At 44.1% G+C, this 13,117-nt stretch overlaps 1 protein-coding gene across 2 annotated transcripts in view; it reads right to left on the reverse strand.

Moving 5' to 3' along the window:
• Window positions 1-11,359, reverse strand: part of sff (BRSK family serine/threonine-protein kinase sugar-free frosting) — a 123,136-nt gene extending 111,777 nt beyond the window's left edge. For both annotated transcript variants that reach the window (XM_037421462.2, XM_075876908.1), the window contains exon 1: window positions 11,076-11,359. In XM_037421462.2, coding sequence (XP_037277359.1) covers window positions 11,076-11,208 — 133 coding nt within the window. In that variant the 5' untranslated portion in view covers window positions 11,209-11,359. The remainder of the gene's footprint in view (window positions 1-11,075) is intronic.
• Window positions 11,360-13,117: the final 1,758 nt, after the last annotated feature.

The following is a 13,117-nucleotide window of genomic DNA, read 5'->3' on the forward strand; positions in this document are numbered from 1 at the left end:
TTGTTGAGAAAGTCCCAGTAAACCTTTTTTTCTAAGCAAGCTCGGAACACAACCCAATTCAAGGTGGATTTTGCACTGTGTAAATTCTAGGAGAGCGTTTTATTGGGGTGAAAGCGGTCATGTGTGTAAGGTTCGTAGAATGAAAGAAACCTTATGAGTTTTTAGCCTTCTCGTCTCATCTCTTTTTGTAAGCGTTGGTGGCGTTCATTTTCCTCAGCTCTGGCTCACCACTTAGGAGACAAAGAATAAAATTACTATGGTCCCTGTTTGTCATAACGAAGAGACTGGAGCTAGTTTTCGTCTGTCAAAAATTGTAAATCGTTGCCGTAGAATAGGCGAGAGTCAGGAACTTTATAAGAGAACTCACACGCTTTTCGTGTTCATGAATCTTTACACATCGCAAGATCGAAAGTTGTCTACATCTTCTTGGTAAGAATAACGAGCTGATAGTCACCGGTAGTTCTTTGAAGGCGTGAATCACCGCACCTTCAAATGAGCCTTCAAATTATCTTTGAGGAACACTGAAAGAATGCGTCGTAGGACTGCAAACAGCCGCTCTGTATAAATTCTCCCGCATATTCCCGACCTTAAATTTGAAAAAAATTATTGCCATACAGCCTTTCGTACTATTTCTCTTTTTTTTTACTTTTCAATACGCAAACCATCAGCCTGTTCAATAAAAGCCGTCGTCGTAGTTCAGTTCAGCGCACCTGCTTTGCGCAGTTTGCACAGTTCAGCACAGTTCAGCGCACAGTTCACTAATTTGCGCAATTTGCACAGTTCATCGCACCTGATTCATCGGATCGTTTGCTCAAGCTATAACTTTTTCTTTACTTAATCTTGCAAGCACCCCATCTGCGAAATCGCTCGTGGCCACCTGACACAGAGGCCTAGTCCACGAGAAAAAAAGTAAGCCTTCCAACCTGCTACACATTGTACGTGCAAGTTGAAGAGAAAAAAAAAGTAATTGCCCTTTGGGAGCCTTGAAGCCCCATTCAGTTCTTCTAAAATCAATTAGAAACTCTCTTAATATGTTCATGTCTGTACTTTTTCCAGTTTCTTATGCTTCCTTGAACAAGGTCGTTTTTTATTTTAACATCTTCTCCAGTGATAGTGCATTCAGTGAGCAACTTGGTTCTTTCAAGCTGTGTGTGTTTGTGTGCACTGAACATTCATTTAACTATTTATTTATTTATTTATTTATTTATTTATTTATTTATTTATTTATTTATTTATTCCCATTTCATTTCAGTTTTCCTGCACGTTAAAATGAGGCTGGTGAGAAAAAAACAGCAGCGTCCAACAGCACTTTTCAACAACATTTCGACAGTATGCACAGCGTAATTAGAAGCAATTTGAAACAATGTGATAACATTCAAGCACACGACGTTATTATTGCGCACGTCCGCGACACGTGATCAAAATGTCCCGCGCACACCTTAATCGAGAGAAGAGGTAATTAACAAACAGCAGAACACTGTACGCCACAACTGCACAAAACTTGATATAAACATCTTTTTTGTGTTTAGGTAGCGAGGATACACCACAATAATTAAATACAACATACATCATAATACGCACAACAAAAACTAAATGGTAATTGTTATATCTTTCACGTGCTAACTTCACTGAACTACACGTAAAATTTGGGTTCTCCTAACTTTGCAGCTAGTCTTCATTGCAAAGTGACTTCAGTAGGTAATACACTGAAAATTATCGAATCAAGCGTATACGAACAGTCTCCCTCTCTTCGATAGCGCTAAGATATGTAATATTATAACTTAGCTTAAAAACTATCCGGGCAGTTGCTACAGGAGCCCGAACACTTGCTTCGGGAAACAACGCAACTGCTGGCTAGATTTGCAGGAGCATGCATGCGCGCATGGACATAGAAGAAGAGAGAAATGAAAACTAGAAAGCAGGTTCTCAATTAAAAACCACCGACTCAGCTTGAGATAAAAAAAGAGCGAAGTAAACACATTTCTGTATTTTAATAACCAACAAGCTATCTTCTTTGTCTCCGTTCTGTATGACCTGTCTTTACACCTTCCTCTTTTTTTTTTCACTGCACAGTTTAATAAAAGTAGTTTAGCCGAAATTACCTAAACTTAATCTGAGATGTCTCCAAAGGCTTACGTGTTTCTATTTCTTTCTTTTCACTCGCGCTAACTCAATGTCTATATGGTTTGAAAATTGGTAAAACAACGTCGTTTGTTTTATTTTTATTTTTTAGCTTTGATCCTCCAAACACATATGCGAACGAACTCGTTGATCGCTTTCTCTTTCTAATTTTTCTGTTTTATGCACCTACATACGTACCACACAGCAACAATCTCATAATGTAGTATAAGATTGCAGTAAAATATATACAATAAATAAATAAATAAATCCACAGCAAGCATGTTCAAATGCAATGAAACCCCAAAACCACCGGCATTGCCGAAGGGGGTGGGGTGTCATTGTTTTTCTCCTTTCCAGAATCATTCTTTTTTAAAATTTTGCATGTGCATATCTACACGCGCACGTGCAGCCGCATGTATGAACATGCACAAAGTATGATTGCGCCTCTCCCCCCTCCCCATGAAATTAATTTTTAAATGTGAAGCATATTTTAGCGAACTTCAGCAACATTCAACATATCTATCTATCTATCTATCTATCTATCTATCTATCTATCTATCTATCTATCTATCTATCTATCTATCTATCTATCTATCTATCTATCTATCTATCTATCTATCTAGCCGCATACGAAGTTTAGCTCTCCTGGCCGTTTAGACAATGGTATTGATTCCAAACTTGGTATGGCATAACATGACTGTATGAAGAACATATTTGACTAGCCATAACATGAAAATCGTGACATGTATACCATGAATGTCATGATTTACACTTCATAGTCTTGCGGCTCTTACGGTGCTTTTCTTCACATGAAATGTTGCAAAACTGGATATGGTATGACATGATTGCATGACGAACGCAAGCGACAGACCCTAACATAAAAATCATGACATGCGTGTCATGTAACAACATAATTACACGTCACACTCCTGATGCGCTCGCGGCCGTCTCGCTGGCTTCCCATATGCGAAATTTCTTATTACGGGACGTGAATGGATGGAGAAAATATGAGACTGGTTCAAACATGATAAACATTAGAGGTGTGTCATGTAAACAAATGAATACATACTACGCTCATGATGCGCTCGCGGCCGTTTCGCTAGCTTCACATGTACCAAACTCGGTATTACGTGATGCGAACGGACGGCATAGGTAAAGAACACATCTAAACATGATTATCACGACGTGCGTATTATGTAACACCATGACTACATGCCCCACTGATGATGCGCTCGCTGCCATTTCGCTAGCTTCACGTATGCCGAATTTGGTATTACGTGGCGCCAATGGATGACGAAGGTATATGTGACTGGGGCAAACATGATAATCATGAGACGCGTGTCATGTGAGAACATTATTAGATGCCACAGTCAAGGCACCAACACCTTTCGACGTGACGCGCTGCGCGTGCTCACCAGCGTTCATTTTGTTGTCATGCCAGCGTTTCCACGCCAGGTGCCGGTCCTGCCATCGCACGCCGCGCTGCGTTGCTTTGACACATGCACGTTTCAGTGCATTCGGCGTCCCTTTGTCACGAAAAGAGAGAGACGCAGTGTTTTCTGGGTAACAGATCGGCGCGAAATGCAGCATGTCGCATTTCGCACCAGTTGCCTTTGGGCCGCGCCGACGGACGCTGGTCGCGCTAGGCGTCAGACTATACAGTGAGAGAGAGAACTTTAGAATGCTCACGTTTTTCTAACGTAGCGTCGCTGTGCCCAGCGTACGCGCCCGTCAACGCTACACAGGAGTATATTGGGCCTTTCATGATGCACTCGTGGCCGTCTAGCTCAACATATATCAAATTTGGTGTTACATGACGTCAATGTATGACGAAATATATGACTGGTGCAAACATGATAATCCTGACACGCGTGTCATGTAAGAACATGACAACATACCACGTATGTGTTCGTGTGTTGTCTCTAGAATTTGCCATATATAAATAGTCAGAGAGAAAGAGATGGAGAAAGTGTGTGTTTTGGTGGGTGAGGGATTGTTTTGTGTGTTTTACGCCATGCAATATATAATCCCATAATCCTCGACTATCACGTTACGCAAATCCCTTCTATTTTTTTTTCTCTTGCTAGATCGTCGTTTCCTCACAAGCCAATTCACGTGAGGATGCTTACGCAAAAGTGTTTGAAACCGTAAACAGGCGCTTGCCAGCGAGCAATATGAAGCTCCGAAACGGGCGAAAACAATTCAGCCAGGGCAGAACATTGTACGGAAAGGTCTCGTATCAATTTATGGACGTGCGTCGCTTGGCCTAATCGCATACGCGTAGCGCGACATTCACGGTGCTACCGGCACCGTAAATTGAATCGAACGCCCGAAACAATGTCGACGCCTTCTGGGAGTCTATTTACGGAAAAAGACATTCTCACGTGGCGACAACTGACGCCGCGACTCGACAGAGAAACACAAAGTGTGCATTGAACGATGTACGCACTTAGAACCAAGTAGAAACAAAAACGGATCGTGAAGAAAACAAAAGGAAAGGCGGGATGGTTTTATTCCACCCAGAGCGATCGCGCCACTGCGAATTTTCGGGCATTCACGTGTCCCGCTCGTTTCTTTTTCTTGTCTTTCTAGCGTTTCCGAGAAATGTGACATCAGACAAGGAACAAAACAAAGCAAAAAGCGAGGCGCGATTCCCTGTATTCAGAGGATGGCGGCGTTTCTCGCTGCTTTTGTGAATGTTTTATGCGTCAACGTTACGTCGCTTCAGCGTATGCATGATAGAAAAAAGAAAAGTAGGCTCGCGCGTGTGGCCATTGCGAGCCGAAGCGAGAACGGAAAGTTTGACCGTGCGGCGAGCGTGTAATCCAATCTGCATAAAAGAAAATCCTCAGCCGTGTGCAGAGCCCATGGCCTCCTGAACGCGAGTCGCGGTCATGCGGATGCCATGTTGACTTTGCTCTGAATGCATGCCAGCGTCAGGTAGACACGAAGTAGATGAAGGTGAGGGGTCTAAAGCATCGCGCTCCTTCGTCTCCGAAAAGCTCGGTTTATTTTTCTTTAAAAAGAAACAATGATTTGTTCAGTATCGTTCGTAATTTATGCGTCTACGAAAATCTGTCTTCGGTGCTTGAGTTTCCCGTAAGCGAGCGTCCCGGAAAAAAAATGTGTTTAGCGCCCATAAGTAAGCACCAACCTTGTTTTTCTAGATAACAAAATTTGAATGCTTCTTTTTATTAGTTATCGCTTATCGAAGTTAAAATATGTTTTAATAATTCATTGACTGCGTAAAAAAATTGTTGGCTACCGGTCAACAAGTATAAGATGCAAACAGGACATTTTGTGCATTCGATCGCTTCCTAAAACTTGTGATGCTGCAGAGCTGCATAGTTTACTAAACCAGTTGCAGTTTTTGAAATTATCATATTTTTTCTCACGCTTTTGCAGCGCTCGTTCATCTCCGCTTGTGAAATGCTAATAAAGAGACAATGGTAGAAGCTTCTTTCCTGATAAAGCCGCTTGTCAAAGGCTCCGGACAACAAAGCATCATTTTTATTAATAATATTACAAACGGAAAACATGGGACTGTCTTGTTGTTTTTTTCATCTGTTGCATCTTTGAGGAGGCCTCACATCGATAGCCGGGCACAAAGCCGCAAGTCCCGCTCTTCGTCTCATCCGACGAGAGAATACGAGCTCACGTATCGGCTGCACCTGCAGCCGACAGCGCAAACCGCTCTTGGCAGATCTTCCCTCCACGCGGCCGGGCCACTGTCGGGGCCTTTTTACTGCGAGTTTTGGACCCGAGCTAGCTGCCTCTTTCAATTGACGTGTGCGTGCCTATCCAGTTGCCAGGAAACGCGTCGCCACGCAAAGCTAACAAAACAGAATGAAACGCAGAAGCAAACAAGAACCGGGTCAAAAAGAAAAAAAAAACGAAATAAAACGAAACTCGGAAGAGCAGCGCCTTTGCACGTCGCTAGCGTTGCCAGCGTCATTCGTCGGACAGCGCGCGCTCTCGGTGGCGTCGACGGAAGCAAAGACTAGCAGGAAAGCCGCCCTCGGAGCTGCCAGGGGGTGGTGGCTCGGCATAACGACCACAAGCAACGTCGCAGTAGCGAGGGGGCGACCCGCGTCGTATAGTGCGGCACGAGAACAGCAGAGCTGCGGTAGAGTCTGGTTTGGACTTTTTCGAAGTTTTTTTGCCTCATTTATAAGTGAAGGCGGGAAAGGAGGCGGCACGTGCGTGTGTCGAAATTGCGGCTCGCGAATTTAAATTGGCGTCGTCGTCGCGAGCGTTTCGTTACATCGTTCGCTTCTCGTTGAAACGCGCCCGCAACGCACGCTTCGCCGCTTCTGCCACGCTCGCGACGAACGCGTTCGTGTCTCGATGTCGCCGAACCCAAATTATAAAAATGCCCAACTTGCGTGTGGGAACTATGCCGCGGATGCGCATTTCAGTCGTCTGTCATTTTCGCGGATCTTTCCTGGTGTGTTTTTTTTTTTTTCGAGTTCTCCACTCACTGCGGGAAATAACACCTCCTTCGTGCCCAGTGTGACGCCTAATGAATAAAGGATGTATTCCTTTTCTTTTTGAGCTGATTTTTTCTTTGATATTTATTCTACTCCTAGCCGTTTGCTGATTCGCTCGTGCTCAACCTATTTCGCAAGGCGCCGAAAGCCAAGTGAGCAGCGGCCTTTCTCCTTGAAGGGTATATGTTGAAATACCTCCGAAGGACCCGTTCTTTTGCCTGTTCGTTTTTATCCACGTGTATCCAGCGAATAATATAGAGCGTTTGGGAGTGCACAGCTCATGTCTGGTTTTCAGGGTGAACCGGAAGGTCCTAACCTTGATGAATTCCTGACAAATATGATGGAAAACGATTTCTTGACAAACCAGATACAGATTGAATAAGTGGGCCAAAAGAATCTTTATCTCACACGTGACTGCTATTTATCAAAATGACTCGGTTACCGCATGTTTCGCAATTGTGTATCAGCACCTTGACCTTTTTCCATTGATCATTTCGTGTTTGCGTAGCCACTTTGGTGAGGGTGTATGTTGTTATTTGAAGTATAGGTGTAAGTCTGCGCCCGTACTGTGTCTTGTACTTTCACTGTTCTCGTTGTTTGCTCTGCTTGACAATATTTGTACGTTTGTTTTCAGTGTAGAACGATACAGGCCTAAACCAAAGTTTCATCACAAGCTTCAGCGATTCAGTAAGACACTGAGTAAATTTGGATGGTGTTAGTGTGAAATAAATTTTCAAAGCTCTTCTTGCATTTATATTGCCCTGTGCTCTCCAGGATGCGTGGTGGCTTATATGTTAAACGTTTTTATACTCGACAGCACGAGTTTAATTTCAAGCCAGGGCGTCCGCAGTTGGAGAGGGACGAAATGTGGGAACAGCTGTGTACTTGTGTGTTGCGCCCTAAAGGAACTCTGGCTGACAAGATTATTTTGTAGTCCCCCACAAGGTCTCGTCTGGTAATTATATCGTCCTTATAGCATGTAAAGTTGAAGCGTGAAGTCGTTAAAATGTATGCGCTCCGCTTGGCGAGTTTCGCAACACTTACTCATCCATGAAACATCAGAGAACGCCCACAGGTTGTACGAAACAATCCAAATATTGTGGAGGTATTTGTATTCATAACATCACCAACATAAAACACAACGTCACGAATGGAAAATGAAATAAACTAGAAAATAGTTGCTTGAAAACAAAAGAAAAGGCGCTATTAAGAGGATTTGTCTACACGAAACCGCTTAAAAAATCCGAGAAACTTACGTGGAAGTTATCTCGCGCATAAACTAGCTTCATTGTTTTGTGTCGAATGCTTTTGCATTAGTTAGCAGCCATTTAAACGTTTACTAATAATGTTTCTCAAAATTCGCTCAAAATCAATAAAAATGAAGATCAAGCCTTATTTGGTTAACATGACAGAGACATACATATGAGCTGACGTCAATTTTTACTCAGTACTCAAGGGCATAACGGGTTGACGTTCACTGGCTTTTAATATTTTATTCTTTCTTTATTTATGTAGAATGTTCGCCATTCTAAACATTGGTTGCCCCTTTTGCGATGTACTTTCCGCAAACGCTAAATTTTACGACACTACTGCGCCATCGTTTATTACTGCGGCAGCATACGCGTTTAGAAAACATTGTTTCAGTCTGAAAACAATGACGTATTTATACCATTTCATCTAAAAGAAATTTTCACTTGTTACTGTGCCAGCACACTTTAGAGCCAACGTTTTCACAACACGTCATTGTTTACGTGAAACAAATGAACTGAAATAAATGAAGGAATGTTTCACATAAAACTGCTCATGCTTCGATTTTTTAAGTAATAACAGGTTCTCTAGTTGAAACACTTTGTAGTTAGTGACAACTCAAATAAAATGCCATGAAATAAATTGCTTTGATACACCTGAACATCGAATGTTGCATAAAAGGTACCTGACGAATAAATTATTTGATTAATATATTGTTCAAATTCTATTCGATATCAAGTAGACAATATAAACGTTAGATTGAAATACTGCAGCAATCGTGGCTTAGACAAAAGTGGTAATTGATTGATATGTGGGGTTTAACGTCCCAAAACCACTATATGAATATGAGAGAGGCCGTAGTGGAGGGCTCCGGAAATTTCGACCATCTGGGGTTCTTTAACGTGCACCCAAATCTGAGCACACAGGCCTACAACATTTCCGCCTCCATCGTAAATGCAGCCGCCGCAGCCGGGATACGAACCCGCGCCCTGCGGGTCAGCAGCCGAGTACCTTAGCCACTAGACCACCGCGGCTTTTTTTTTTTTTTTTTTACGTTATTACACTAGACCACCGCGGCGGGGCGACAAAAAGTGGTAAATCGAGGAACAAAGACCAGGTGGATCATGCACGAAACTAGCATATATATATAATTAGTTCCCACTAATTATGTGTGGATTTTTTTTCAATGTTGCATTCAGTACAACAAGCACACACACGGAAAGCTTTCTTATTTCCCGCAATGTGTTATCAAACGTCTAGCTCCCCAAAGATTCCTTCGCCACAAGTATATTATACAAAAGGTGAAGCACGCTTCACAGTACACTTGCGCAAATTACAATGGAGTGAGTGACACAAAGGAAACGCAGTGCGTTCAATCAGATTGAACACTCCTGATAAGATAAAAATACGAATCGAACGCTTAATAACAACACTTAAATCCACGAAAAAAATTCTGAGGTGGTGCACGTCGATATTATTCCACATCGCACAGGTCTGTATGAAGCATACTGGTGCTGTACTGATGGGATTGAAGTTACGTTCACGACTTTTGACCATCAGGTGAAAGCGAAAGGGGAAAAAAACTAATTTTAGAAAAATGCTGGAATTCATTAAATATATTTAGCTACCCTGAGAGAAAAAAGTGAAGAAAAGTATATTTGCAGAAGAGAAACCAGCGGGCGAAAACAAAACACGATGGATGAATATTCAGAAGTCGAAATAACAAATCTTAAAACTTTAATCGACGACGGAACAAATAGCTTCAAACATATCTGCCTAGATTATAGGTACTAAGGTGTGGTAACAGCACTCTGTCAATAATTGCTATCACTTTTCAGCACGTGTGGTCTGCTTCATACTCACTGGGATAGGTAGATAAGAGACCATATTGGTAGACAAAATAAGGACAGGTAACCGTGAAAGAAAAAATCTGCCACCTTGTAGTTTACCTGTTAATAGCGCTTATGGGAAGCTTGCTAACGAATAATTCATAAACTGGGCAGTACAGTTATTACGCGAAATTAATAATCAAACATGTCATGAATGTATCAGCAGTTTGTTATTTAACATATGTGCACCTGTTAGTTGCTGAAACAGAACATTTTTTTCTTTATAATAGGCAGCATGATGCTTTCCAAGAATCACCGCAGGTTAATAAAAGTTTATGACACTGAAATATTTAGTTTGAAGACAACTAACGTTGAAGGACTAACTCTACTATCTTGAGCGTTTTCTGCGGTGGAGTATGAAATATGAAATGCAAGTAGAAAGAACGAGAAATACACGGTGACAAGTTACGTAATAAAGTGCATTTGAGGTTTGGCAGTGCTTATAAAAATGAAATGATAAGTCTGAAAAGAATCATTCTCCCACCTGCTTTTTCTCTAACGAAACAAGCTGATTCGAAACGCAGCGCTGAGTACCTTGAAAATGTCTGTGCAATTACATTTCTTACATGTGATAGTTAACTGCTACAGTGTTTGACAAGTGTCGTGAAAGCAATGCGTTTTTGGTATATTGTTTGATGCACTGCCAAGAATAGGTGAAATTAAGGAGCTGTTGACGTACACCGAGTGAATCGAGAGATTGAGTTTAACAGCATAGAAAGGAAGAAGAACGACGCGTAGACACGAATGGCAGGGGCGACGCACTAGATTCTGTAGCAATAATAAGCTAAGTCGCAAGTATACGAGAAAGGGAAAACGACTAAGGGACTTTTACTAATGCAATATGCCCGATGCGCTAATACACCACTGCGTGAATTTTTAGCCCGCCCAGACGAACCAAGTCACCATGAGCCAGTGATTAGAATAAATGTTGCTGATCAATCGCTGCGCCATGACTTCCATACGGCCGCAACTTCGCGAGTCAGAACGGATGAAGAGTGTCAAATGACATATGAGTTTCATTGTTATCAAAACGACTCACACAAGTTTGGATAAAACAACTGACAAATATACGCTTGTCTCTGAGAAACACAGCCTTGTGCAACGAGAACGTCGCGAAATCACGAACCTTCCGACCGGCACTGCGTGTCGGCTGCCACCGCGTGGCGCCTTCTGGGACAATCTCCGTGCGCGGAGACCCATCTGCCTCGCGCTGTACATTCCTTTGGCTTGACCGCAGGTTTCCGGTCTAGCTATGGGTTCAAACTAACACTTCTTGCAAACGCTTCCGCGCAACAACCTCGGGAAAAACGGAGGAGTGCCCGCTCACCGGTCTGTCCCTTGCCGAGCGTCTTCTCTAGCCGGTAGGGTCCGACGTACTGGAAGTGGTGCGAGTCGACCGCTGCCGAGCCTGGCTGCGGCTGAGCGGCTCCTGCGGGTTCTCGGTTGGAACCCGTCGACATGGCACATGCCCCGGAGTATCCGGCCGCCGGCTCGGAGCACGCGGGCAGCACCACGGAGCGTGGCCGCGCGTAGCCGGCCGCTCGCCGGGGCCTGCTGCACGCTATAGGCTGCTCGACCGTATCCCCCGGCGCGCAAGGGAGCCTCCTTGGGCCGCCGCCATGTTGGCCTGCCGTTTTGCCTGCTGCGGCCGCCGGGCACTGCGGCGCGCGCGCGAGCTAAGGGAGAGAGGGGACAACCCTATTGATCCGCAACGCCCCGTTGTGCGCGAGGGGAAGCGGTGGGGGGAATGTGGCACCACGGCGCTCTCTGGTGCCTCGAGCATGCGCACTGCGCGCTCAAGTCGATGGTGGCGACCCGTCGCGGCTTTTGGGTGCAACAACGCAATCGGAGGTGCCCCCCATCGGTATGTGGCAACGGGCCGGCTTCGCGCTCCGCAGCAAGGCGCTAGGGTTCAAGGGCGTGTGTCCGAGACTCCCTCACTGTCACCATACGCCTCCTTTGCCCTCTGCTAGTTTCTCTTTTGATGCGGACAGAATGAGCCCCAAGGAGACCGAAAAAGAGCACGTTTTACGCCTAAGGTGTCACCTGATTGCGATATTCACACGCACCCTTGACGCGGGCAATCAGTGCGTAAGATATTCAGTGAAGTTGGCTCTCTCGCTCACTGGTCAAAATATCATTAGATCAGGGCTGTTAAAAATTTACAACTGATTTGTAACGACGTGCATTTTCCAATCAGGTCACCTAAAATAAATCCTTTATCACCTGGTATAAGGTACTGTTTTTTTGTTGTTGTCAATGATTGTATTTGTACTGTCTTTTTTATGTTGGTGCCAAGTGGTCACGTCTGATCTTGTCAGTACTGATACGAATCGGTCCTTTATTGAAATTGATGACTATTGCTGGTACGCTCTCCAGCAGTGATGACCGATCATACCGGTCTACTCCCCACTCGTCCATAACAGGAACAAGGCAGGTCACCTTTCTCATTACTCACTGACCATGTATAAGAAGCTTTTTATTTCATTGTACATGGTCAAGTCATGACGAGGTGATACACTATCGCTGTCTGCACATAGTAATGCTAAGGTCTTGTCAGAAACGCCTATATCGTTACGCTCGAAAAGAAAGCACGCAGGTGATTACTAGCTTAGGTTAGGTAGGTGCCTTTTTTCACTAAAACTATGGCCTAATGGTGTCCATATTTATAAGATTATGTGCGGCTGTAGGCGGTTCTTTTTACATATGAATGCATTTCTTAGGCGGGCTATGTCAAGCATCCATCGGGATCCCTCTACCACCCTCTCCCATAGCAACAGCTGCTGCCCGCGTGCTTCTCGCCCCTAGCAACCGGAGCATGTGGTGCGAGAGAGTGTAGGAGAGGGTCGGTGCAGTGCTTCACCGCTCTCCTCCCTGCACCCCACTTTCCTAGACGCTGCACCGTGCTCTCTAACGGGCTGCAGAAATTAGGCGTCTTTTTTTTTTTCTAATCACAACCACCACCACCACTTTCCCCTCCGCTGACGCCTCACTCTCGACCATTCGCTGGCTGGGCGCCTCTCAAATTATCTTTTCTTTTTCAACAATAAATGTTTTCCTATATATCTCTCTCAAGAATATCAGGAAATGTGTGTTCGAGACGCCGCTGTGAAACGCCGAGCCGAGAACGCCGTTGTTCACTTCATAGTATTTTTTAACCGTGCAAGCCGTACTAGAGCTGGAAACGTATACCGCGTTTCTCACGACAGAAAAAAACGCCTCGTGCGGCGAACGGCGCTATTGGGTGCATAGTGTAAGAAAAAAAAACATCATTCTTTTAAGTGTGAATACACTTTATAAGCGACCCCAAACCATCCACCGCCGTCGGCGGCGTCTGCAGTCTTCTCTCTATCTTTAAAAGAAAGAGGA

This window comes from Rhipicephalus microplus, chromosome 2, assembly GCF_043290135.1.
Source record: "Rhipicephalus microplus isolate Deutch F79 chromosome 2, USDA_Rmic, whole genome shotgun sequence".
NCBI classification, from domain to species: Eukaryota; Metazoa; Arthropoda; class Arachnida; order Ixodida; family Ixodidae; genus Rhipicephalus; species Rhipicephalus microplus.